The following is a 27876-nucleotide window of genomic DNA, read 5'->3' on the forward strand; positions in this document are numbered from 1 at the left end:
AGTTGGACCATGACGTACACCTGTCTCTCATGAGAAAATTTACGCAGAGAAACACCTCTGGCAACAAGTCCATTGGACAGTGGTCTGTTTGCAACATCCTAGAGGCCGAGGGAAAAGGCGATGGTGGCTCCTGTCGGATAGTTCCCTGAGCAGACCGTGAAAGTCATTTGGCAAAATGTCTCATCACCAGAACTTTCAAACAAGCACCAAGACCTAGCGTGGCTGCTGGTGAGAAAGGTCTCCCCATCAGATCTTTCTTACACACCTGGAGTCTCACTCCATCCACACATTACCCTCGAGGTGGCAGTGTTGGGGAAGAGACTGTTGTCCACCTCCTTGTGGAACTCTGTGCTCCACAAGCTCTTCCCAGGTTCTGGAGAGAGATGCAGTGGCTTTTGTTGAAGTTCATCCCAAGCAGCTCCGTGACGCAGGACTCTGTGCTCTACGGGCTGTTCCCAGGAATGAGGACTTTGTCTCCCACGGGCTGTTCCCAGGGAGACAGGACTCTGTGCTCTACGGGCTGTTCCCAGGGATGCAGGACTCTGCACTCTACTGGTTGTTCCCAGAGATGGAGGACTCTGCGCTCTACTGGCTGTTCCCAGTGACACACCAAGACAACCATCAGCTGTTGCTGGAGGATCATCAACTCGGTGGAAGACGCTCCTTGGTCTGCCCGAAACTTGTTGATCTTCCAGTACAAGGAGTTGTCCCTGATCAAGTGTTGCAGACTGGCACATTCCAAAGCCCAGGACTCCGTGCTGAGAGATGCACTAAAGCTTGGGGCAGCTGCCACAGAGGCGCAATGAGGGAAGTTCGCTGTCCTAAGGCCTTTCGACCACAGTGAACCGAGGGGAGAGGAATTGTATCAAATCTCTCAAGTTGTTGGACTCAAATTGAATGTTTATGGTGATAATTGCACATATCACAATCGTACTGAATCACCTCAGAAAACTTGATCTATGTAGACAACTTAACTATCATCGCCAAAAAAAAGAGGACGGGTCATGCAGGGCTCCTCCAGTATAGTTCAGGTAATTGGAGTGTTGCTTAAATGTTCATTCACATTTCATGTGGCAGCATGGCTTGTATTATGCACATGCTGCCATTTGTGCATGGGCTGTGCACCAGAGTCACAAGCCAGAAGTCAGTGGATATCCCTTGTCACTAGTAACCACCTCAAAATGGCTCAAATGTTGATGGTACTGTTGACAGCTGCAAAATAAAGGCATCATGATTGCTGCCAGAATATAGGGAATTGACCAGTAGAATTCTCATAGTCACACACCAGCTGGACATTGAGGAAGGGAAATCCCTTTTGGTGGCTGTATGTTTCTGAATTTACACATGGCACCCAAAACGCAACGTGAGTTTAGTTAATAGCACACTGGACAAAGGGAAAGCCTGCAATCCTCCTGATGCTGCATTAATGCTCTATGCTTCTCTCAGCCTGAATAGAATGAAATGTATTCAGTTCTCCTTGCATAGGGAACCTAATACAACAGTGGACTGTAAACTGGGATATTTTGGAAATATCGCCTGTTACAGCCTGTAAGAAGTCAAACAAAAACATTTAAGTCCACAGTCACCTTCCCAGCTCCCGACAATGCCATTCTCACCCTGCTTGGAGGCCACAGTTCTGTCAACAACAGAAGGCAGATTTCAGTGAGTACCTCCTTGATGAAGCTGAGACATTGCACACACTGTTCATCACTGAGGTTGCAAAAAGATAAACACTCCTGAAATTCTAGGTGGATCATGTTCCCTTCTCCTCCTCCCTCTTTAATCAATTTGTACTCCTCCTTGTCTTCTCTGCCTATTCTCATTGTCATGCTAATGGATAAGGGGATAGAAACTACTGGGAGAAAATGGTCTGAGCAGAGCTCTTGGAGTTAGAACTAACTTGACAATGGTTAATGCTCTCTTGAAGTTGTGCTGGCTGGGAATGGGGGAAACCCTCTGTGTCAATATGCGCGATCTTCTTGGAGATCCTCTCCACTTGGAACCGGCAGTTTGCGGTGTCGATGGTAGCCATGATGTGGAGATGCCAGCGTTGGTCCAACGCCGGCATCTCCACATCATGGGAATGGGGGTACAGTTCTTGCTACTGATGCACACATGCTCAGCTGAGATGGTGTTAGCTGGAGTGCTCAGCTTGGAAATGGCACTGATAATATCAAATCAACATTACACTCTGACTGATTTTCCTACTCTGCATTCTTTCCATCCATGCTCCCAATGCCCGTGTTAATAACCCACTCAAAATGATGTCCATCAAATACCGCACCCGAAGTCTGCAAATGATGAGAATGCCATTTCAGTGCGGAAGTGGCAACCCCGAGAACTCCCACTTACCTGACGAAGGAGCAGCGCTCCGAAAGCTAGTGGATTTTGCTACCAAATAAACCTGTTGGACTTTAACCTGGTGTTGTGAGACTTCTTACTGCCAAATATAAAGGCAATGCACAACCAAATTTTACAGAAGTCACTCAAATAAAATCACTTCAGTCTTCAGAGAGAGCCCTTCATCCCATCAACCTCAACTGGATTGAAATCCTGGTTTCCAGAGATAAAAGCCTGACACTAACTGCCCCAATTTCTCAAATATCTTTAATTTTACTTCAGTAAAGAAAACTATATCTTGCATCTCTCTTGAGAAGCACAGACCAAAATATGAAAGGTTCTGAATAGTCAGAACAACAAGCTTTTAACAATAATACAGCTTTGGATGTAAAACTACAAATAAAATGTAAGCAGAACAAAGGAATAGTTCAAAAAATGTTGGCAGCAAGATGTAATCAGTCTATCTTGCAATAATATTGATATTTTAAAAATAAATCACAGTTTAATTCAACATAGCAAACACATTTTTCACTGGGACTGAAAATTAGAGAACGTAACTTTGAATTCTGTCCTGATAGACACAAACCTGTCATCCGACTTTTTTTTCCCACTGATGTTAATGAATGGAAGGATGGAAAGAGAAATGGAGATCAATAACGTGATATGGTAAAGACAGGAGCACAGCTGTTGGGATGAGTGACTACTTTCTCTTCCCCAGTATTTTTGAATTTCTCTGCTTATGTCTCCCACTTTCTGCAGCGGCTTACAACAATGAGAGTGAGGAGATGACCCTCGGCATGTTTGGAGGGTAAGGCGTTACCTCGTCACTGCAGGTGTGTATCCTAAAGGACACCTCAGTTTTCTGGTTTAACTGTAATGGGTGTCCTGCAAGAGGAAAGATGTGAAAACTGAAGCCTTCTCTTGGGCACTCTGCTGGTATAGGCAACTATTATTACTTAATGTAAGAGCTAAATGTCTTGTGAACGATAATCCAAATGCACAGTAAATATAACTGGCCTGTGGGTGAGCAGAGTCAGAACATGCACTCATGACAGGATCCTGAAGTAATCCTTGTCATTCATTCTCCTCTGAATTTATTTCTTCTCAGCTTCAAACCATCAATCAAGATTCCCCAACTGAGAAGGAAGCGAGGAAAATTATTCTTCGCAATCAAACCCAGCTGGTTGACATTTCCTTTGAGGAAGCTATCACCCATCTGCTGTCAAATATCTGCTCTCTTCCCCTATGCTCAGCAAAAGACTGGAATCCATTGAGTCGGCAGCGTAATGGCATTACCAAGCTATCACCAACACCTATTTTGCATTCCTTTGCCCTAAGACTTGCCAAATAAAAGAGAGAATGCAGCCCCTCATCCCATGAGCTGACTTTTAACTTACAGATGAACAATGAAAACATACAATCATCCCTGAAGAGAAACATACACAGACTCACACATGTAAACAGATGTGAATTTTAGCTTAAGGTAAATATATTTGTCACCTACCTCTCCCCCAAATTACAGGGGGGGACAATTAGTCTTTGACTTGAATGAAATGAATGTATCCGTGGGGATTCTTCTTGTAATTTTTTGCAGTCTGAATTTCTAAGTCCACCATTGCGCCAACGGCTCAGTGATTCAAGCATAACTGCCAGTTCTCTAGAGTTTGGTTTTAACAAATGAAAATGATCATTCCTTTCTGATGCCAAACATTCTGATTCACTTAAAGAGACAGTATCTTTCATTTTTTTGCATGGTTTGTGCTATGGTGTCCAGGGAAAAGCTGGTTAGGATTTTTTTGTGGTAGAACCACAGTTTCATGACATCACCCTCACTAAACAGAACCAAGGGACAGATTGAAAACTATGTTGTTATGTGGGAACATCACCCAGCTTTAACTGAGGAGGAAATGCTATTTGCTCTGGAGGCAGCACTTTCATGTACTTTAGTAAAATAAGGCTTTGTGACCGACATTTTGCACTACAGCTGTCTCTAAATTGTCAAATAATGTGACTAACATCCAATACTGGATGAGTTAAAAATTTCTCCAATGAAACTTTGAGACAATCAAACCCATTGTCTTCAGTTCCCAGAGCAAACTGTGTTCCCTTGTCACCAATTCCATTACTCTCCGTGGCAACTGTCTGAGGCTGACCCAGTCTATCTATAATCTTGGTGTCATATTACACCCAGAGGTGAGCATCCAACCACATGTCAGTGCCATCATTAAAGCTGCCTCATTCCACATCATACAACATTAACATCGCTCCCCTCTTCTCCCACCCCCAAAACCCCTCTGCTGCCAAAACCCTCATCCATGTTTTTCTTGCCTCTGGAGCCAACTATTCCAATACACACTTCCCACATTCAACCCTCCACAAACCTGATTTGATTCAAACTCTCTTTGCACCAGCTGCCAGTCCCCATCACCAGTATGCTCACGGATCAAAATCGGCTCCCCGGCTATGCAATGCCTCAATTTTTAAATTCTCACCCTAGTTCACAAATTCATCCCTCCCTATTTCTGTAATCTCCTCCAGCCCAATAACCCTCCAAATTTCAGCACTCCTTCAATTCATATCTCTGATTTTAATTGCTTTGTCACTGGCGGCCAAGCCTTCAGCTGACAAGACCCTAAGCTCTGGAATTTTCTGCCCAAATCTCTCCACCTCTCAACCAACTGTTTCTTCCTTTAAATTGCTCCTTACAACCAACCTTTTTGGCCAAGCTCTGCCTTAATACCTTATGAGATTCAGTGTCAAGTTCTGATTACTGTTACCTCTTAGGATGTTTTACTATGTTAAAAGCTGTTATATAAATGTAAGTTGGTAGTGGCACTGTTGTTGATGTCAAGCATCACAGCAATACTAAATTTCAGATATCAGGTCCCATCCCAGAGCTGTGGTGGGCACCAGGCTCTCTGTGCTGTTATGAGAATCTGAACTCAATGCTCTTTGTCACAGGTTTCTTTCCTCTTCTTCTGAAGATGCTGACTTTTGCAACAGGATGGTTCCACAGGTGCCAACTGCCCTCTAGTACCTCAACTAAGTGGCTAGTTCTCAAGTGAAAATCATCAACCACTGAGGGCTTTAAAACTAAGGCAATTCTGCTGTTACTCAAAGTTTCCAGCAAAGGTCATTGAGTGGACCATCAAGAGCTAGAATCCTGGTTGGCTTCCCCCTTCCCTAACAAAGGACCTTTTGACCAGTTGCAGTGCCTACTATGGCATATTGACAGATAACCAGAAATAATCTTCCTGGAGGGGCGGAAAACCACACTCGCTGCCATTCACCGAGACACTGAGCGAGGAAGAAGTTCAACAAAAAAATCCAAACATGTTCAGAAAAAATGGAAATCATTCCATTCCAAAAGCAACCTATCAGATTTTTCCAGTACAGATTAGAAAGCTCTATTTGAAAGTGGGCACAAAGAAAATATGTGTCCAACTCCCCTGAGCAGATCTTTCTGTGTATCTCAATGTTTCAGCTGTTCAACAACAGACATAGAGTTCCTGGTGTTGATGTACTTTGGCATTAGGACCAGATTGAGGGTGCATCACTGGAGGGTTCTGATCCTTTTATATTTACTCAGACCCACGATATAGAAAAAAACAACTGAACTGGACTATTACAATCCACCAGTTTGTGCCGGTGAATGAGTAATCAGCTGCTGATGGGTCACACAACTGAAAAGAAAACTTGGTAAGTTTAGGTAAGTTCAGGAAAGGATTTGGACAAAGGAAAGCAGTCAAGAATATGGATGCTTGAAAGAGAATCTCATCCATCTTCTGACTTTAGCCACACTCATGGCCTGGTAACGCTGTGGATCAGGATACTGGTGCACACACTGGGTCAGAGAATGGACTGGCTCTGCCTTGTCCTGAGTGGGGAATTTCTGGTTAGACTGAGTTAATCATAGATGCTTCCAAATATACAGACGTCATGTCCATCTATTCATGTCTAGTTATAGAGTGACACAGTTAAGAGTTCTGGAAAGAAGTGACCTTACTGTTCTGGGGGAATTCAAAGATGAAGGGTGAATACGATTCAGGAAGCTTAAGAAAGGGAAGGTGCTATATGGCATGTTTGTAGACTTAAGGCATCCTCCTACCAACAAATGAGAATTCTTGTGGCTTCTCACCCAAACAGCTCTCATCCAACATTTGCAGAATCCATCAAGAAGATACTGTCACTTTAATCCGTAAAAAATGAAACAAAAACATGAACTGAATGATTAGCTTCTCAGATTGTGGGGTTTCCGTGAGCATGTCAGTGAAAGCATTCAGAGTGAGTATCCTTGTTTGGTGCTTTGCAAAGCATTTGGTGCAGTGGAGCTGACAGGTAGGAGACAAATACTATTTAACCTTTGTGAAGTGATCCAATTTAAGTAATGGCATATTTCCCTGCTTTCCCAGCACAGGTTTGGAAAATCAAGGGAAAGAGCCAGTAGATCATAAATTATCATCCAATCATGCAGCAACAGAGAACAGCCACAAGGTGAGGTAGAGAAAGGGATAGGGAGAGAGCGAGATGAATAGAGAGAAAGATGGGGGGAGAGAAAGAATGAAGACATTGAAGTTGATAAGTTCAGGAGACTCACAGAGACGGAATAATGTTTCAGGTGGAATTATTTTAGCTTGCATTCCACCCCACAAACCTCTCCACCCCAAAGTAACAGAGCTAAATGACATTAAGATATTGCCACTAAATTGCTTCAGTCATTAATTCTGTAATCGAGAGGCTTTCACAATAACACCAGACTTGGACATTGCATCACGTGGTGCTATCCACCCTTCTCAGTCAGTCAATCACTCTTCTATTCTTTCATGGGCCAAGCTATTTGATCAGGAGGATGAAGAGATAAACGGTTGGAACTGTCTATGAGACAATACCATAAAGCAAAAGAATAGACATGCTCTATCAACCAATTCTGAAATCAAAAGATCCTGCTGAGGCACATTTATACAGATTTTCCACCATCAAGTAAGCTCTAGAGTTTAGACATTTGTTCCTGTAGGTACTTATATGGCATTTTAGAACATTTTAGTTTGGTTAAATTCTCTTCACCTTCATCAACCTAACTTATTGTTGGAAAAAATGATCCTTTCTTTATGCTCTTGTCCAAGGTTTAATCAACAGATGCAATTCCAGGGAACAAACAAACAAAAATAAGACTAGTGAATGATTCCATTAAGTAGAGGTTCTCTTCCCTTGAGAATGGAAAGGGAAATGCTCATCAAACTGTGCTATGTATAATTAAGGTTGACAGTCAGGTCACTAAAAGTGACAGCTATAATGATATCACACACACTACTACTGAATAAACCTGAAACTAAATTTAAAGTGGTTCTACAGAAAAATCAAAGCTAACGGGGCAAATAAGAAGTTTGGGAACAGGGTGAGAGTGAAAAGGAGTGTAGAAAAAGAAAAATAGGACTTTCAGTTGAACAATTCAAGAAGGAGCTTCTCATGCAGCAAAGGCTGTCACTGAAAGTAGAGAAGAAGTTTAGTCACACTGAGCACATAACACAGGAGAAAGTGAAGGAGACAGTGACACCAGGTAATTACTGGGATGGAGCTAAGCAGTTGGCACAGTGCAGCAAAGCTCCCAGTACAGTCTTATGGGGCGAGCATTCGGGCTCAATATCAACTTGTAGATCAAGTCTGCAGCATAATTATAGTCCTGAATAAGACAGCATTTTCCATTTAAACCACATGACTACTCAAAAAATATACAGAACATTTGTTCTTTCCTTGTTCCATAACTTCAAAGTAAACTGTATGATTACTATAGATTACCCTGTAAATATGTGGCAACTGGTAATAGTTATATTCTTATTCAAATCAAAAATGCACTTTGCTGTGGAACGTCAAAACTGTGGCCCCAGATCATGTACAGCCCCTGAGCCCATGACTGAATCTCAGGATTTGTTATAATTTTATTTATTTGTTGGATAAACCTGCAGAAATTTTGTGCACCTAGACGTTTGGAAAATGTTATTCTTTTTGTTGTTGTCTTATTGGCGGGTAAAATCTGAAACTGGCTACTTGGACTCATTACTGATGGTAAAAGAAATAATGGTAACATGAATTTAAACTTCTTATGTGTCCTTAAAGGCAAAACAGCTTGGATTCTGTCTAATCTTAGGTCCAGGATCCGAAATGCATGGAAGTTTTATGTGTTTGTTTGTGTGGTTAGAGAGTGACACATACATGAAGACTTAATAAACCACGGACTGACTTTCTTGGAAGTATCAACACTGTACAATTCAGACAGCTAGAATACTTCCTACAGCATTAGAGTGTCAACAATCCACTGGGCCAAAGGATCTGGCAGGTGGTGAAGAAGGAAAGTGGTGTGTTGGCCTTTATAACGGGAGATTCAAGTACAGGAGCAGGGATGTCTTGCTGCAGTTATACAGGGCCTTTGTGAGGCCACACCTGGAATATTATGTCCAGTTTTGGTCTTCTTATCTGAGGAAGATGTTCTTATGAAGGAGGGAGTGCAGCAAAGGTTTACCAGAATGATTCCTGGGATGGCGGGTCTGACAAATGAGGAGAGATTGACTTATTTTAGGATTATATTCACGATGAACAATGTTTTCAAGAAGGAGTTAGATATAGGTCGAGGGTACAGGGAATCAAAGGATATGGGGGAAGGCGGGATCGGGCTATTGAGTTTGATGATCAGCCATAATCATAATGAATGGTGGAGCAGGCTCAAAGGGCCAAATGGCCTGCTCCTGCTCATACTTACTATGTTTCTATGGCAGCAGGTATCATTTTTTGGTGCTTCATGTGGAAAGGACATGGCTCCAAATTTCCTCAGATATTGAATGTAAACTTGGCAGGGACTAGAGTTGACCCCGGATCTGGTTATGTTAGATTACCTGACTTATTTGATTGTGTTATGCAAAAGCATGATGAGTAGCTAGGGAAGAAACTGTTTCCATTGGTGGAAGGATTGAAAACAAGGCAGCACAAATTTAAGGGAATTGACAAAAAAAGCAATGGAGGCATGAGGAAAAGTTGTTTTATACAGCGAGTGGTTAGGATCTGGAATGCACTGTCTGAGAGTGTGGTGGAGACAGATTCACACAGTGAGTGGTTAGGACCTGGAATGCACTGTCTGAGAGTGTGGTGGAGACAGATTCACACAGCGAGTGGTTAGGACCTGGAATGCACTGTCTGAGAGTGTGGTGGAGACAGATTCACACAGTGAGTGGTTAGGACCTGGAATGCACTGTCTGAGAGTGTGGTGGAGACAGATTCACACAGCGAGTGGTTAGGACCTGGAATGCACTGTCTGAGAGTGTGGTGGAGACAGATTCACACAGTGAGTGGTTAGGACCTGGAATGCACTGTCTGAGAGTGTGGTGGAGACAGATTCACACAGTGAGTGGTTAGGACCTGGAATGCACTGTCTGAGAGTATGGTGGAGACAGATTCACACAGTGAGTGGTTAGGACCTGGAATGCACTGTCTGAGAGTGTGGTGGAGACAGTTTCACACAGCGAGGGGTTAGGATCTGGAATGCACTATCTGAGAGTGTGGGAGAGAGGCATTCAAGAGGGAATTGGATTATTATCTGTAAAGGAAGAATGTGTGGGACAATGAAGAGAAGGCAGGGGAGTGGCGCTAGGTAAATTGCTTCTTCAGAGGGCCAGTACGATGGGCCGAATGGCTTCATTGTGTGCTGGAACTATTCTGCGATTCTGTGCTGAAGCATGGTCTCATTTTTCATCCATCAGAATTACAACCTGCCCTCAAAAAGGAACGTGTATGGCTTTGCGTAAGCAAGGAAGTTAGGCATCCTAATTTAATTTCTAATGTTTGTTCACTGGCACAGCTGCACCTAAAGGATGTTTGTATATCAATAACAATCCATGATGTTCAGGGTATCTGGGTGATTTCTAATTTAAAAGGCCAGGGTTTCCTCAATGCAATTGGTCACTGAGAGTTTCCACCCTTGTCCCCATCTACCAACGAGAGGTGCCTAGCTGCTCCATAAATAGATATCTGCTATAGATATAGATTAACTGCAAAGTATCAGGAACTGGTGAGGGGCTCAAGTAGAGAGCCCTGCTCAGCCATGCAGTGAAAGCGAATGAGAGGAATTTCAGTGCCTATCTGTATAAATTGCCAGGAAGACACTTAATTCTCAAGAAACATTTAGTGCCCAAAGTTCCTGCAGCCAGAGAGGATGGAAAGACTGATTTTAATGGAGGGATCCAGAAATTTCAGCATGGGATTCCATTCCATTTTTTGTAGCACTTCTGGTGAGGTGCAGGGCTGGATCTCCTTGCTGTCTCCTCACATCCATAGGTCGTGTATGGGAGAAGATAAACCCAATGGAGTTCACACCAGCTGAGAGTAGGCATCATAGCTTTCATTATTGGCCTAGTGATGGTCCCAATTTTTTACTGATTCCAGTATGAAGCCATTGAAAATTCAGGGTAAAATGGTATCAAAGAGGGTTGATAAGACAATTTTGATGTGCTGAGGGCAAAGAGATTTTCTTTTCAGTTTTTTTCCCTTAGTCCAGTCAAGCTTGGCACATATCAGGCAAACTGATATAGGTCACTTCATCTCTGGCAGGGGTACTGGCGCAGGAACTACTGAAGCAATTGCACAGGCACAATTCTCTCACCTTAGTTAAGCAACCATATCTTTGACAAGGGATGCGGGAAACTGCTTTACTGACTTGAGCCTATCGGCAGAGGCTAGGAATTTCAGGGCTTTAATTTTTAGCTATGGGTGAGCATACAAATATTAGGTGGACAGGGTCTTTTTGTCCTCTCCTTGTCTGAGCACATTGTTTCATGGACAGTGGTAGTCTTCAACATATTTTCCCAAATAGCTATTCTTCATGTTAACATTTGTTCACTAGGTTTATACGTTATTTGACTAAGCAGTGGGATAAGGGAGTGGCAATCAAGCTCCTGCTAGTTCATAAGACACAAGTTTCATTTATACTATGCAATCAATTGCAGCCTCTCCTTCCGAATAAATACAGCCTATAAATAGGTTGTGCAATCAGCTGAAGTATTTTAAAATGCTGTTAAAATAACAAAGTAATCATATCCAAAGACAAGAGTGCTCCTCTGTGAATACTGCATAATAAAAGTTCCAGAGATGGAGCTTCTCTGTCAGACAGGACTCCATCCCATTTAAATCATAAGGTTGGATCAGTATATTTATTTGTGACTCTGATATGTGCCAAGCTTGACTGGACTAAGGGAAAAAACTGAAAAGAAAATCTCTTGTGAAAAGGAAGAGGGAAGCTTATGTAGGGATGAGGAAACAAGGTTCAGATGGCTCCATTGAGGGTTACAAGTTAGCAAGGAATGAGCTGAAAAAGGGGCTTAGGAGAGCTAGGAGGGGACACGAGAAGTCCTTGGCGGGTCGGATCAAGGAAAACCCCAAGGCTTTTTACTCTTATGTGAGGAATAAAAGAATGACCAGGGTGAGGTTAGGGCCGGTCAAGGACAGTAGTGGGAACTTGTGTATGGAGTCAGTAGAGATAGGCGAGGTGATGAATGAATACTTTTCTTCAGTGTTCACCAAGGAGAGGGGCCATGTTTTTGAGGAAGAGAAGGTGTTACAGGCTAATAGGCTGGAGGAAATAGATGTTCGGAGGGAGGATGTCCTGGCAGTTTTGAATAAACTGAAGGTCGATAAGTCCCCTGGGCCTGATGAAATGTATCCTAGGATTCTTTGGGAGGCAAGGGATGAGATTGCAGAGCCTTTGGCTTTGATCTTTGGGTCCTCGCTGTCCACGGGGATGGTGCCAGAGGACTGGAGAATGGCGAATGTTGTTCCTCTGTTTAAGAAAGGGAATAGAAATGACCCTGGTAATTATAGACTGGTTAGTCTTACTTCGGTGGTTGGTAAATTGATGGAAAAGGTCCTTAGAGATGGGATTTACGACCATTTAGAAAGATGCGGATTAATCCGGGATAGTCAGCATGGATTCGTGAAGGGCAAGTCGTGCCTCACAAATTTGATTGAATTTTTTGAGGAGGTAACTAAGCGTGTTGATGAAGGTAGGGCAGTTGATGTCATATATATGGATTTTAGTAAGGCGTTTGATAAGGTCCCCCATGGTCGGCTTATGATGTAAGTGAGGAGGTGTGGGATAGAGAGAAAGTTGGCCGATTGGATAGGTAACTGGCTGTCTGATCGAAGACAGAGGGTGGTGGTCGATGGAAAATTTTCGGATTGGAGGCAGGTTGCTAGCGGAGTGCCACAGGGATCAGTGCTTGGTCCTCTGCTCTTTGTGATTTTTATTAATGACTTAGAGGAGGGGGCTGAAGGGTGGATCAGTAAATTTGCTGATGACACCAAGATTGGTGGAGTTGTGGATGAGGTGGAGGGCTGTTGTAGGCTGCAAAGAGACATAGATAGGATGCAAAGCTGGGCTGAAAAATGGCAAATGGAGTTTAACCCTGATAAATGTGAGGTGATTCATTTTGGTAGGACTAATTTAAATGTGGATTACAGGGTCAAAGGTAGGGTTCTGAAGACTGTGGAGTAACAGAGAGATCTTGGGGTTCATATCCACAGATCTCTAAAGGTTGCCACTCAAGTGGATAGAGCTGTGAAGAAGGCCTATAGTGTGTTAGCTTTTATTAACAGGGGTTTGGAGTTTAAGAGCCGTGGGGTTATGCTGCAACTGTACAGGACCTTGGTGAGACCACACTTGGAGTATTGTGTGCAGTTCTGGTCTCCTCACTATAGGAAGGATGTGGAAGCGCTGGAAAGAGTGCAGAGGAGATTTACCAGGATGCTGCCTGGTTTGGAGGGTAGGTCTTATGAGGAAAGGTTGCGGGAGCTAGGGCTGTTCTCTCTGGAGCGGAGGAGGCTGAGGGGAGACTTAATAGAGGTTTATAAAATGATGAAGGGAATAGATAGAGTGAACGTTCAAAGACTATTTCCTCGGATGGATGGAGCTATTACAAGAGGGCATAACTATAGGGTTCGTGGTGGGAGATACAGGAAGGATATCAGAGGTAGGTTCTTTACGCAGAGAGTGGTTGGGGTGTGGAATGGACTGCCTGCAGTGATGGTGGAGTCAGACACTTTAGGAACATTTAAGCGGTTATTGGATAGGCACATGGAGCACACCAGGATGATAGGGAGTGGGATAGCTTGATGTTGGTTTCAGATAAAGCTCGGCACAACATCGTGGGCCGAAGGGCCTGTTCTGTGCTGTACTGTTCTATGTTCTATGTTCTTTGGTAGTTGAAAAGGTTGCGAGTGAGACTACGGAGGATGATTAATTTATTTATGGACGTGGATATTGGTTAAGAAAATAAAAGAATAGCTATGGCTGTGATTGTGGCTTTGGAGGAATCTCCAGTTACAGATCGAGTATCTTTTATCCGTAAATTGGAAAACAGAACACATCCAAAAATTGGATTTTTAAAAAACCTTTTGTACGGGAGGTCTGTGATCTGAATCGACATGAATCTCACTGACCACACCCCGCAGTTATTATTCAGTGATACATCTTAGTTTAGACTACAGCTAGCCTAGGCTTCGGTCACTGTAATGTATGTAGGCCTAGCTTCTATTCAGTATCCGAAAACCAAAATGAACTGAAACCCTGAACGGAATCAGCCCCAAGGGTTACGGATAACATGTATTACAATGATCATAACCCTGATTTTTCAATTTCCAATTGTTTTTCTTGGCAGGTTTATTAGCAGAAAAATAAAAGTTTTTTGGTGAATGAGTGCCAAATGAAAGCTATTTTGATTTCTTTCTGATTTGTTTGCTGGAGTCCGGTTTCCAATTTCATGAAAATCTATGGTAGCTTCTACCATCAAAACAAACATGAAATTGATGACAAAAGAAATTACTAAGTAGAAGGTGCACACTGCCCAGCCCTGCTCTGTGATGTCCCATTCAGATTGTGAATTACAGGGATGCCTTTAACAATAGTCAGAGCACTGCAATAAGTACCTACTTTAACTCAAGGAATGAAACGTGGAAGGGGCATTATTTTAATTCGAAGGTTACAAAGGAGATTTAATAGAGCTGCTTCTTCATGAGGCCAGGCCATTTTGGTATCCAAACACAGCTTCTAGCTAAGTTCGTGGGGAAAGGTTTTCTTGCATCAGTAACATGTAACAGCTAAGGATGGTCAATAAATGGCGTTTGCTACCAAATAAACCTGTTGGACTTTAACCTGGTGTTGTTAGACCCCTTACTGTGTTTACCCCAGTCCAACGCCGGCATCTCCACATCAATAAATGCTGGCCAGCCAGTGACACCCATGCCCTACGAATGAATAGAAAAAAGCTGCAGCTCCTGACAAAGAAATTTATTTGCAGTGGAGAGAAGGACATCATCCAAGTGAAATTGATATTTATAAAGCCAACTCTCCTGCTGCATGTGTGCTGGGCAACTGCTGTGGAAGGTTGGGGCAACTCAGGAAAAAAAGTAAGCATTTTCCTGCAGCCCTTCTTCATTGCAAGCAGACGTTGAGCAATTGGAGCACTGTTCAAGAATTCCAAACACATTACAGAGACAGAGCATCGCTTACTCAGTTGCAAGCCCATACTGAGTTGGTCAGAAGGCTGCCAGATGCAGCATGCTGGCTGACCACACTGTAGTTTGTTCGGCACATTCGGTGTGTCAGTCTCAGGTCTCTACTCTTGAAAATATAAGGAGCTGTGCTCAAACCACATGAGGGCAGTAGGTTCCAGCTATTGCAGTATAAGCTTTAATATGCCTCTGTTGATTTAAAGAGGAAGAAAGATCCAAGGAGAATCTGTTCCAAACCAAGTACATCCCTTTCAGCATGTTTGAAAAAAATGTTTGCAACAAACGAATATTTATTTTCGGGTGTTGGTGCAGGCTCCACTCTTCTTCAACTGCTTCAGGAACGTTCAATGGAAGCAGAGGCAGTTGTGACCTGGAGGAACTCACATATCTAAATGGGAACTGCGATGTGGGTCTGAGCTCGAATCCCACTCCAAATCACCTGGTCTTATAAAACTTTCCATTGTTCATGTATAGGGCAGAACTTAACTCCTGCTATGCAGCCCTCAGCCCTTGGTGTTGTTTGATACTCCAATATCATCACAGGACTACAACAACGTTGTAACTTCTCCCCATTTCCTTTTCCCTTAATTATAGGTTTCATCATGAAGAAGGCAATATTGGGTGCACACTTTGACATCCTGTGGCAACATCATCGGTTGGCAGACCTAATTTCTGCAGGAAACATCACCTTTCTGACTGAGGCATCATGTGCGCTCAAAGAAATGACCACCAATCTTGAGAGAAATGGCACCAATGTTGGTCTCTACATCAGCTGCGAGAAGACCAACACAATGGCAACTGGGCAACAACAAGCCATTACCATTGAACAATAGAAGCAACATATTCAGAGAGGGTGTTGTAGAGTTCAAGGTCTTCACTCGCAAAAGCAACATCCAGCGGCTCTACATGATCTCAGCATCCAACACCATCAAGACAGCCATGAAGCTGTGACTCTACACGTCCACAATGTCAATTGCTGTCTATGCCAGTGCAACATAGATGAGAACAGCAAAGGTGTCACTCAAGTTGCACACCTTACACCAACGTGTTTATGATGATCGTGGGTATCACATGGAAGACAGCATCACCAATGAGGAAGTACTACAGAGGACTGACTGCTCAGAAGCATCTATGAGTGACATGATGGAGAGACAACTGATGTTGGCAGGGCACCTCCTTCACCTCATGGACATGCACTATTCAAGATTGGTATTAGTGTGGATACAAACATGCGGAATAAGAAGACAGGGCTATCCAAAGAAGACGTGTCAAAGTACATATTAGGAGGACCTCCAAGATCACGTGGGCTGCAATGAAATAGATTGTGATGGTGGGGCTGGTGGCAAAGTCTTGCTGCTCATTGCCCCACATGGGACGAGTGGAACCAAGTCTAAATCCTGATGTCAAACCTTAGCCCTGATGTCCAGCCCTCGGGTGCTTGCTGTCCAGCCCCAGGGCCCTGGTATCCAGCCCTCGGGTGCTTGCTGTCCAGCCCCAGGGCCCTGGTGTCCAGCCACTGGAACTGGTGTCTAGCCCTTAGCCCCTGGTAGTGTGTTTCCAGAAGGTGTGTCTCTGAGTTCATTCCTGGCTTTGCTTTGACACTCACCTAGATTATGAATGCTCTCAGAAGTTTCAGGAACCTCCCTTGTGACTGATGTCAGTAGACCAAGAGAGGAGACATGGAGTGGGGAGATTTGATCAAAGTTAATGTATGTTTTAATAATTTTGTATATTTTTCTTCAAGCATAGTTTGTACAGAAAACTTTCTTCCTAGAGTTTTCTTCCTCTTTAACTGACCAACTTCATCAGTCAGAACATTGAGTATTGGAGTTGGGAAGTTATGTTGCAGTTGTACAGAACATTGGTGAGGCCGCACGTGGAGTATTATGTTCAGTTTTGGGCGCCTTGCTAAAGGAAAGATGTTATTAAACTGGAGAGCGTGCAGAAGAGAATTACAAGAATGGTGCCAGGACTCAAGGGACTGAGTTACAGGGAGAGATTGGACAGGCTGGGACTTTTTTCTTTGGAGCGTCGGAGACTGAGGGATAATCTTATAGAGATATATAAAATCATGAGAGGCATGGATGTGGTGAATGCACTCAGGGTTGGGGAATCAAGAACTAGAGGACATAAAAGTTTAAGTTAAGAGGGGAAAGAATTAATAGGAACCTGAGGAACAACTTTTTTACACAGAGGGTGGTACATATGTGGAATGAGCTGCCAGAGGAAATGGTTGAGGCAGGGGCATTGAAAACATTTAAAAGGCATTTGGACAGATACATGGATAGGACAGGTTTAGAGGGATATGGGCCAAATGTAGGCAAATGGGGTTAGCTTAGATGGGCTTTTTCGTCGGCATGGACCAGTTTGGGCCGAAGGGCCTGTCCCTGTGCCATAGATTCAATGATTCTAACTGAAGCTGAAGTTCAGAGTTTGACAAGCTCCATTAATCTTGTGTGTGCAATAACAGGTAAATTACAGCCATTTCCAGGTTACAACATGTGAATGAAAACTTGGGGTGTCCTGAGAGAAACAAATCTTTCACTTGGAACAGTTTTTGAATGATTCAGTGCTCTATTCCTACATGAAAATAGCATTAAATTGCATCAATCTAATCTCTCCACTGTCAATCCATTATAAAACCTACCACTACACCATTCCTGAGTAGTCATGGGTACTTCATGGAAAATAAATGGACAAAAAGTAGATTTTACACAATATCAGGACAACATGGGGTAGGGACATTAAAACTGTGACACAGGCTGTTGCTGTCTCTTTTCCCATTGCAAGGCAATGAAAATACACAAGGTCTTCAATTACCAGTGAGTATGGCAGTAATATAACAGCAAAATGCACAATAAAGAGAAAGAAACCTTTATTCTTGGTCTGCCAATGGCCACAGTCACATACGAAAAACTTTAAAAAGAATGCTGTGCTGCCTTTCCACTATTGAAGAACCTGATTTCACTCAGGCTCAAGGATTACACATTATTAATGGTCACTTGGGCAAAGTAATGGCTTGTGACTAGTATTTGTGGCCCACCAGCAATAAGCCAATAAACTAAATGAAAAAGGAGGACCAGGAAACGAGAGAAATGTTTCACTCCATATTTGGAAGATGTGGATTAATGCGAGAGAATGATTCTGGTCGTAGTCTATGTGTGAGCCCAGAAAATGAGTATTGATAAGCCCAAACCTGTGTTCATCCACACAAGTGCACCCACAGCAGTGTACTGAGGAGTAGAAACATAGCCTGATATTCCCCCTTCTTGGGCACTAAGGCTAATAAAAGACCTTTTTAAGAATTCACTTGAAATCTTGAATAAAGCTATTCCTGGAATTTCCAAGTTACATATTTGTCAAGGATCAAGTTTTCTGGAGTCCAGAAATGATATCAATCCTGCAGGATCTCAAAGGACTGCTTGACAGACCAATTTAACTGATGCTTTCTCTTCATTGGAAGCAGCACAGATTAGACAGAGTGAATACTGAGGTCAGGTAGATACTGAAAGGCAGGTCGATACAAAGTACTTCAGTGTTGTGTGGGTACATGCCTGAACGAAGGTAGAACACTGTCATAGTAATACCAGGTGGCCGTCAGGTAAGGCCGACTCACATCTGTAGAGTAGAGACGCCAAGCAGCCTGGATAAATAAAAACAGAGAAAGACACACACCAACAGATCAAACCATCAAACAGGACAGGACAAGAGAAGCAAAATAAAAGGAGGCACATAAACAGAATGTAAGATAATGGGGATTTTGTGTGGAGGGCAATATCATAGCTGAATTAAGCATTGCATCTTTGTGTATGAAAAAAACAGTAAATACAATAATCGGTACACAAGAATAAACACTTACTGATCTCAAGCACTCTGTGAAATCCCAAAATTAATTTCAAATCTGTAATTAAAGGGGTTTAGATTTTTGGTGTTAAGTGCAGTGAATAGTGACTACTCACCTTTATGGGTTCCAAGGCCACTGCTCTCCCAATGAAATAGCGGCCCCATCTAAACTTTCTCCCTTTGTCAAGACAACAGCACCTCATGGGATGACGCTATAAAGATTGCCGTCACCCTCAGCTCCTAAATGCCCGACCTTCATTTATGAGCACTGCTTGTGGTGCTCAAAGACTATCCTATGATGGAAGGGCTCACATTGTTCAGCAGATAGATGTTAAAATCATCCCCACAACCAGGCTCCCCAAGTAACCCGACAAAGTCAGCATTTTGTCAGCCACACAGAAAAATTCCCACAAGGCACTGATGGCAAATATATTGTCCTCTGAGCAATATTGATAGAGATGTGCCTACATCTGTTCCCAGTCTTGTATGTGTCAGGCAACTTTGTAACATCTTACACCCTCGGATATATATATTGTGAAAACCTGTAATGTAAATACCACTACAATTTCAGCACTTTTCCCCTCATTAGATTCCATTAGGAGCTGCTCTCCTCTCTGGCCTGAGCACATGATCTATTCTGACTCTGCAGTACTGAAGAGGGTGCTGCATTGTCAATGATGTACTTCACCTAGGTGCTAAATCATAGCCCCTTCTTCCAATCCACATGCATGTTAAAGATTTCATGGCATCTGTTTGAAAAAGAGGGAATTCTCCCAAAGTCATGGCCAACTTTCCTGTCTGAATTTTTCTTTGTATCCCTTTGATGTTTTTATTTCTCTCCATTATTTCCATGTAATTTTATACTAACTCATGCCTCTTTTGTTGACCGAGATTATCTCATTAAACATATAGGGCTGCCATCTTTCAGGGCTTTGTACAGTTCTTATGTTGCAGCAAATACTTCTTTGAATATGTCCCATTATTGGTCTGTAGTTTATACATCAATAATTGGTTTACCGTAGTCAATTTCTGTTTCATCCCTCCAAAGTCAGCCTGACCTAAATTTATGATTTATGACTCACCCTTCTTTCTCTCAAACTTAATACTGAATTCAATCATAGAATCCCTACAGTATGGAAGGAGGCCATTCGGCCCATTGAGTCTGTACCAACCATAATCCCATCCAGGCCCTATTCCCACAACCCCATGCATTTACCCTGCTAAGCCCCCTGATACTAGGGTAAATCTAACATAGCCAATAAACTTAACCTGCACATTTTTTGACTGAGGGAGGAAACCGGAGCACCCGGAGGAAACCCATGCAGACACAGGGAGAATGTGCAAACTCCACACAGACAGTGTCCCGAGGCCGGAATTGAACCTGGGTCCCTGGCGCTGTGAGGCAGCAGTGCTAACCACTGTGCAACCGTGCTGCCCAGATGATCACTATTAGCTAGCTGTTCTTTTACTACTGTATTGTTGACTAATTCAGGCTCATTACTGAACATTAAAGTTAAATAAATAGATTAATTTAACAATAACGTTGGCATCAGCATAAAGTGAGCAAAATCTGTTCTCAAAATAAGACTCTGGGTTGAGATATGATGCAAACTTATCAAGCAATGAAGGAAATGAAAATGGAACAGAAATATGTCTAGACAAGAGAGCAAGAAACACAGGCGTGATTTTCCATCTGGGATTGGGAAGCCAATGTCCCACTCATTTCTGGGTTCTAACCCTGTTTTACCCATGTGCCACTGTCTCAAGCGGACTCTGGAATAGGATCCTTCAAGAAAGACAGCAGCCGTGAGTAGGCTTGTCGCTGTCATGAAAAATAATCAGAGGGCCAGCAGTCTCATGGCGTATTAGCAGAGGCCAAACAGCCAACGAAAAGTTGGTAGCCACATTCTTACACTTTATGCTAAAAATCTTCTTCAGTATTGACATCATTTAATGGTTCCCCACACTGCACCCATCAGTTGTGCACTAATGTGCACCGGACAGTTTGGGTTCACTGATCTGATTTTGAAATTGCTTTCTGGCCCCAGCCCATTAAAAAGTTCCTCAAGGCGTTTACGGAGCCGAGTCGGTTCTCAGCTGCCTGCCCTCACTTTCAAAATAGCATGGCATCCCACCGGCATTGGGTACTGACACGCCATCCAGAGCTGTTACTTTCAAAGCAATCTCAGACCAATCTCACCCCCATGAATTGAAAATCAAACCCTTGATTACAAATGAAGGAAACTTTGAGCAAAGACCATTTAAATACAACTATGTTAAATGCATTAGAGTGAGGAATGGATAAGTATTCAAAGAGGAAACAAATACTAGTTTAGAGGGAATATTTAGTGATAAGGTACAAAGGAGATTAAGATAGTGTGGACCCTCAGTGCAAGCTAAAGTAACAATGAGCAGTAAACAAGCTCGCTAACATTTAACATTCACAATCATGTGCAGAGTGAAGATGTATTACAGGAACTGTGGTCTCCTGTTTTTGTCCTGCAGCACATCAATACAAATAATCAGCAAAGGTTCAGGAAAGGGGCACTCAACCTTTCAACCCAAGCCAGTGCTGTGAACAAATTCTGCTGGAATTCCTCTATGTTGAAATTATTTTCTGTACAAAGTGATAAGGTATTTTATCTTATTTTCTAACAGCAAAATGATCAATATAATGGGAGTGAATGGTAAGTCTGGTCACTATCCTTTACAATATAAGCGAATAACAAAAGTCTGGGCGCTATTCCGTGCAATGAGAGTGGATGCAAGAGTCTGGGCATTTTCTGTACAATGAGCGTGATAGGCAGGGGTCCAATCACTATTCTGTACTATGGGAATGAATACCAATTGTAATTTCTTTAGCATAAATATTTTCTATCCTCGAGGCCATGAGGTATTAAATTGGTCTCTTTTAGTTAGACTGTTGTGCACATTTTCTTGGCAAAATGTAATTGATGCCGATCTATTACATCATCATAGGTTTGGTCCCTGTCTGAAACATTAGAATCATAGAATCCCTACAGTGCAGAAGGAGGCCATTCAGTTCATCGAGTCTGCCCCGACCATAATCCCACCCAGGGCCTGTCCCCGAAACCCCACATATTTACACTTGCTAATCCCCCTGACACTAGGGTCAACTGAACATGGCCAATCCACCTAACCCGCACATCTTTGGAGTGTGGGAGGAAATTGGAGCACCCGGAGGAAACTCACGCAGACACGGGCAGAATGTGCAAACTCCATACAGACAGTGACCCGAGACCAGAATTGAATCCGGGTCCCTGATGCTGCGAGATAGCAGTGCTAACCACTGAGCCACCGTGCTGTCCCCACCCTTTAGTTCACCTTTTGTGATTCTTTACAGCTTTGACCAATTCCTCATTGTGGCACAGAACTATCTATTGCCACTGGTGTCCTGAAGATGGTGACTGGCACCACCCTGCATTTTTTACTTAGGCAACCCTCATGCTGACCTAACTGTCCTGGAATCAGTCAAAGAGAATTTTCTGGTTTTATTGGGATTGAATCCCGAATAAGCAATGAAAGAAATCTACCAGGGTAGCAGTAGGGAATTCAAGATCAGCAAGGAAGCTGAAAAAAATCATCGGTGTGTGATGATACTGTCCTTTAAGAAATTTAGTTTTATCATGTTTTTTGTAAGGGGTATGCTGGAAAGTTAGCTCTGTTTTATATGCTGCCGATTTGTCTGATAATGATTGATTTTAGCTAATGGAGTGCTTGTCTAAGTAGAGTAAATGCATCTTTGTTTACTTAGGCTTTCCTTGGGGTTTCAGAGTAGCATTTTGAATAGGTTGATGGAGAGATGCAGAGTCATGTGCTAATGGGAGGAGCTAAGCTCAGTTTTTTTAAAAGACAGTCAATTTTGCCTGGTTCTGAAAGAAGCAAGAGGTATATTTCTGTTTCTCTCTCTCTGTAAGCTGGTGTTTGGGGCTATCAGAAGACAGGTGTCACTCTGTCTTTCTCTCTCTCTCTGGAGATGTTCAAAAAGCTCCAGGACTGTTGACAAGTACAAGCATATAAGCCTGTGTTATTTACTAACTGATTTTGAAGAGGGGTTTTTAAGTCTGTAAGAGGAATATTGCTTAAATTGGAACAAATAGAGATAGGTTAGCAGTTAAGAATTATGTCTTGACATGTTTAAGTATTGTTCAAATGCTGAATGTTAGACTGATTCATTTCTTATAGTTAAACTATATTGTTAAATAAAGCTTGTTTTGATAAAAACTTCCTAGTGTTTCAATAGAATCACATCTGGAGTGAAACACCTTATCCTCACGTCAGTGCCAAAGTAGCAAATAGTTGAGGTCTCGTCTAACTTCACAATATACCTTGGAGTTTCTGATCCGTACCCTAACAGGTGATCCTGTGAGAAGAAGAGTAGGAAAATCTATCGTGTCCCATCATGCTCGCCCTATTATACATGGTGTTACTGCTCACCTACCCTCAAACCATGAATTCTTGGAAAATGAAAAAATGAGAAAAAATCTGCAGTCAATTGAGCATTTTTCTTTGAGACATCAGGCAACATTCCAGGAAACTACGATAGCTAAATTGTTTGACATCACAATTAAAGAGCAACCTAATGACCATAAGTGAATATATCTCTCAGGAACCTGGAAGGAGTGAATCAATATTTACCAAATGTTTAGGGAGTCTATTCTAGAGCGTTTAGCCATTCTCGTGATCTTGCCTTTAACATGGCTGACCAAGTCATTCCCCTGAAAACCATTTCCTTTACACTTCACTTCAGTGAGATTGCCCCGATTTGATTCCCCTCTTACTTATCTGATTGTAATTACAGCATTTACAACAATGGTTTCAATTCCAGGCTTTTCACCATTACCTTTGGAATAGCCTAGGAACTGTCATTCGCCATCTCCTCTTCCATATCTGCGTGTTGTCTCTTGGCAATATTATATGAAGACACAGGCCCAGATTTCTGCCAACAGGGAGGCTCTCCATTATGATGAAATTGGTAGAAATGCCCAAAAATCCCCAAGTTCTGCCCTCAAACATGGCACTTCCTATTTTCACAGGGGTGGGGCTGGGGCGGGCATGTTGTGCACGTGTGCAGTTTATGGAGAATGTAGGCCATTGAAATGATCGGCTGCCTATACAGAACTGGGATTTTGATAGGTCAGGAATGCAAAACCTGAAGTTGTCCATCTCAAGAGCAATTGGGGATGGGAATTAGAATTGCTGGCCTAGCTAGTGATGTCCTGGTCCAATTAATCGAAACAAAGTGTGTAGATTACAGGCCCAGTTAACTTAACATCAGTCGTTGGGAAAATGTTGGAATCGATTGTTAAGGAAGTCTTAATAATATACTTAGAAAAGCATTGTATACTTAGAATAAGTTAACATGGTTTTACTACAGGGAAATCCTGTTTGACAAACTTATTAGAACTTCTTGTCATTAGTACGGTTGATAAAGGAGAACTTGTAGATGCGATACACATAGGCATAGGAGTATAAAGTCCATATCGTGGGTGGAGAGACAAATATTGGTGGGAGGGGTGTATGAGGAGTTATAGGGATGGGCTTGGGGTATTGCAGTTGCAAGTTTGGCATGGATGAGGCATGGGAGTACATAGGGAGTGAGAGGATGTTTCATGCTTAAATTTTTCTTTTTAATATTTGGATGCAGCGCTGAATCCCGAGGCAGGTCACCTCTGCACCTGGCATCCTCATAAACTTTTAATGCAGTCCACTCACCATCCATCAGAATGAAAATCTAATATCCATGCCGCCGTTTTTAAAGATGAGTTTACAGAGCTGGGAATTCTTCTAACTCTGTGCACCCGACCACAGGACAAAATTCTGGGCCATGGTGTCAGATTACATATGCACAGTAATAATGTCTAACTGTATTTCTCTGCCACCTTTCTTAACCCCTCCACTGCCTGTTTTGTCTAATATCAAGAATTGAATTAAACACATTTTCCTTCAGTTAAATATTGAGAAGACTGAACATTTTGGGCATGATCTTACCGACTCGTAACAAAAAGTCAGGTTCGCGCCTGGTTTCTTGACGCACTCAATGTAACCAGCACTGTTTTGCCAGCGGGAAAAGTGTGCAAAACTGATTTGCATATTAATGACTTACTTAGCATTTCATTATTACAGTTGGCATGGCATCTTCCAGCTTCACTAGCACTTCCCTCTTCGCCAGTCAGACCTCACGCCGGCGAGAATCATAGCTGGTTTCCACTAGCAGAGACCAGACGTGATGGCCTCACTGGGGGAATCGGAGGTTACAGGAGGCTGGGGGCATGGCCAAGCAGTGCCCATAGACCGGCGGTGCCCAACTGGCACCCTGGCAATGCCCACTGTGCCAGAGAAATGCCAAGGGGGTGGAGCCTGAGTGGGGATGGGGCTATGATGGGGTGGGAGGAGAGGGGGAGCTTGGCAGGAGGTGGAATTCTGCAAGGGGGTGTGATCAACGTTGCAAAACCCCTCTTTCGTGTGTGTGTGTAAAACTAAACCAACCCTTTTGTAATTTCATTTTATCTCAAGTTTGCTATCAAAATTATTAATAGAGGATTGAGGCATTCCAAATTTAAGGGTTGGGGAAAATATGCCAGCATTTATAAAGGTGGAAATCAGAATAAAAAAGACCTTCTGTTTCTGGAAGAGCAGAGAGGGGGAAGATCAGGGCAGTTTGATTTTATTGAAGCTGTCAAGCTGACCTGGCCTTTAATTAAAAAAAACAAGCGGCCATTTAAAGAAGATGATATCGGCAATTTCACTCTGCTCCATACACCTGAGAATTGCGGTAGAATTTGTGCTACATGTCTAATTTCACAACATATCATTATCACCATGGGGGAATCATCAGTTCACCGTTTGATTAAGGGCTGTAAATGGTTATAAAGTCTTTAATGTGAGCTATGAATACAAATATCTGTTTTGATAAGGAATTAAGCACATGAAATGATAGCTTTTATAGGAATTATGCAGTTGAAAGAATTTAAATGTTGTGAATGTTATTTTTTAATCAATTTTTCACCCAGGCAGGTAGTGGGAGTCTGGACAATTGTAGGCTCAGCCCACTTGTCTCCGGAGGAAATGCCAGCATAGACGGGATCTCAATTGCTGTGGGGGCCGGTGAGGCTGCAGTCAGGTAGGCCGACCCATGAAAGAGGTTGGAGGCAGCCAGAGGGTGCCGGGTGCAGATGTAGGCTGCTCAAAAGGCCCATCTTGGTGCTGTGGAACTTTGTCCCAGTTAAAATACCAACAGAAAGGCATTCCATCGCTCACCCCTACTAGAATCTCCTTGCCCTATCCATGCCACCTTTTGCTTCCAGAGCTATGATGCCCTATCCACCTTCCATAGCCCCTTAAGGCCCCAATGCCAAACTAAGCCCCCACCCAGCACAAATCTCACTGATTCTATTCTCTGGAAAACTGGAATAAACAGACCAGCCCGAGAATAACCAGTTTCTGTTGTTTTAAAGGGTCTGTATGATTGACACTTTTATTGGACTGCAACATAATAGGACCATTATCACTGTTGTGTTTGTTGGTTCAATACAGTGCACAGTGGGTGAATGGCATGGAAGTGTCACAACTTGGCATAAGTGGCTAAGGGGATGTTGGGTGGTGGCTTATCTTGGCATAGGGGGCATGAGGGGCAATGGTAGTTGGGTGGGCACTGGAAAACTCTTAAAATTGTGTAAATAAACATTGTGCAATTGACACCAAAGATTAGACAGCCAGGACTGTGAATCAAACAATGCTTTTCCTGTGGCTCAGGTGTTTCATAGAGGAGTGGATGTCTGGGCTCTCAGCCAACAATGTATAGTGAGGCTATACATTGTGGACCTTTTAAAAGGTCCACTCATGCAAACTATGGCTCACAACTTCTCTGAGGTCCCGTGAATCAAGATTCTTTTGAAAACTTGCCATGACTCCACAGAATTTTGGAGCAGTAGGAGATGCCTTCCCTGCAGTGGAGCCAGCCACGTTGGGAGTGTTTGGTTTCAATTCATGAACCAAAGCAGCCTCCACCCTTAAAAGACACTTCTGAAAAATTACACAGCCCAGGAATGCGGTCTAGACTCCCAGATTGATTCATCAACCATTTTTAAAGGGGTCCCAACTTGGTAAAAACCATGACCAGAATCTGCAATTGACACTGAGAACTTTATTTATTTTTTTCTCAGCATGGGTTCTGAGGTCTGTCCATGGCGGATACTAGGTGGTGTTGGGCTGGTGTGAGTTGACACTAAGTTGGCATATGGTGATGGGTAGAGAGGCATAGGCTGGCATGTAGGCTTGAGAGTTCATGGATGGGAACATGAGGTGGCATGGCAATTGTGCTGAGGGGTGACTGGTGAGGTCTGATACAGCCAGGACAAAGCCCTAAATCAGAGTCCGACCTTTTGCACAGTTCACCTCCATCCACGACAGCTTCTGTAGCTGCCTCCAAATTGTTTCTGGGAGTGAACAGCCTGACTCTCAATCCCACCCATTATCCTCTGATGAAAATTAGACCATTCAGAGCACTTTCTCCTGAGTCAGGTTTACAGGGCCAGGGATTTTCCTGACTTTCGGAGGGCGAAAATTTAGGCCAGTGAATCAACTGTGGTCTGACTCAAGGCACGTGATAGTGGTGAGAAGCATGAGGGTAAGTTCAGGCTCAACAAGATGGGCAGAGTCAGGTTTAGCAAGCGACACCTGATTCAAGGTGAAAGGATTGGGACAGATTTAAAATTTACACTCAGGACAGATTGAGGATCACAGAGTGGGACCAGATTGCGGATGAGCTCACAGTTCCAATTAATTCCTAACCTAATTCATGAAGCAGGAGACACTGAACAGAGGCTGCAGTACTTCCTAACAAGACAAAAGAAAAATTACGGAACAGAGCGTGGCCTGGCAGTCCCTGATTCTATAGGATCGGAGAAACGGTTTAGGAGCAAGCCATACACCCCCTGTAAACTCGAAGTATCACAGAAGACAGAGAAATGAGAGGAGAAAAATGATGGCATATTGGGGAATGGTGGGAATTGTACACCCGTAGCAAAAGAAAAGACAGAACACTTCTCTAGAAAAGACTATAATCAGGATGAGGATCCTTCTCTCATTCAGACTTTCACTGTTCCTTACCATAAATTTTCT

The 27876-nt window shown here is 42.9% G+C and overlaps 1 protein-coding gene across 1 annotated transcript in view; it reads right to left on the bottom strand.

Moving 5' to 3' along the window:
• Positions 1-27876, bottom strand: part of kcnq4 (potassium voltage-gated channel subfamily Q member 4) — a 573223-nt gene that overhangs the window by 74365 nt on the left and 470982 nt on the right. Inside the window, exons 8-9 of the mRNA XM_078237159.1 lie at positions 18444-18532; positions 3845-3997 (exon numbers count right to left, since the gene is read on the bottom strand). Of these exons, the coding sequence (XP_078093285.1) occupies positions 3845-3997; positions 18444-18532 (242 nt within the window). The remainder of the gene's footprint in view (positions 1-3844; positions 3998-18443; positions 18533-27876) is intronic.

The sequence above is a fragment of the Mustelus asterias genome, chromosome 21 (genome assembly GCF_964213995.1).
Source record: "Mustelus asterias chromosome 21, sMusAst1.hap1.1, whole genome shotgun sequence".
NCBI lineage: Eukaryota > Metazoa > Chordata > Chondrichthyes > Carcharhiniformes > Triakidae > Mustelus > Mustelus asterias.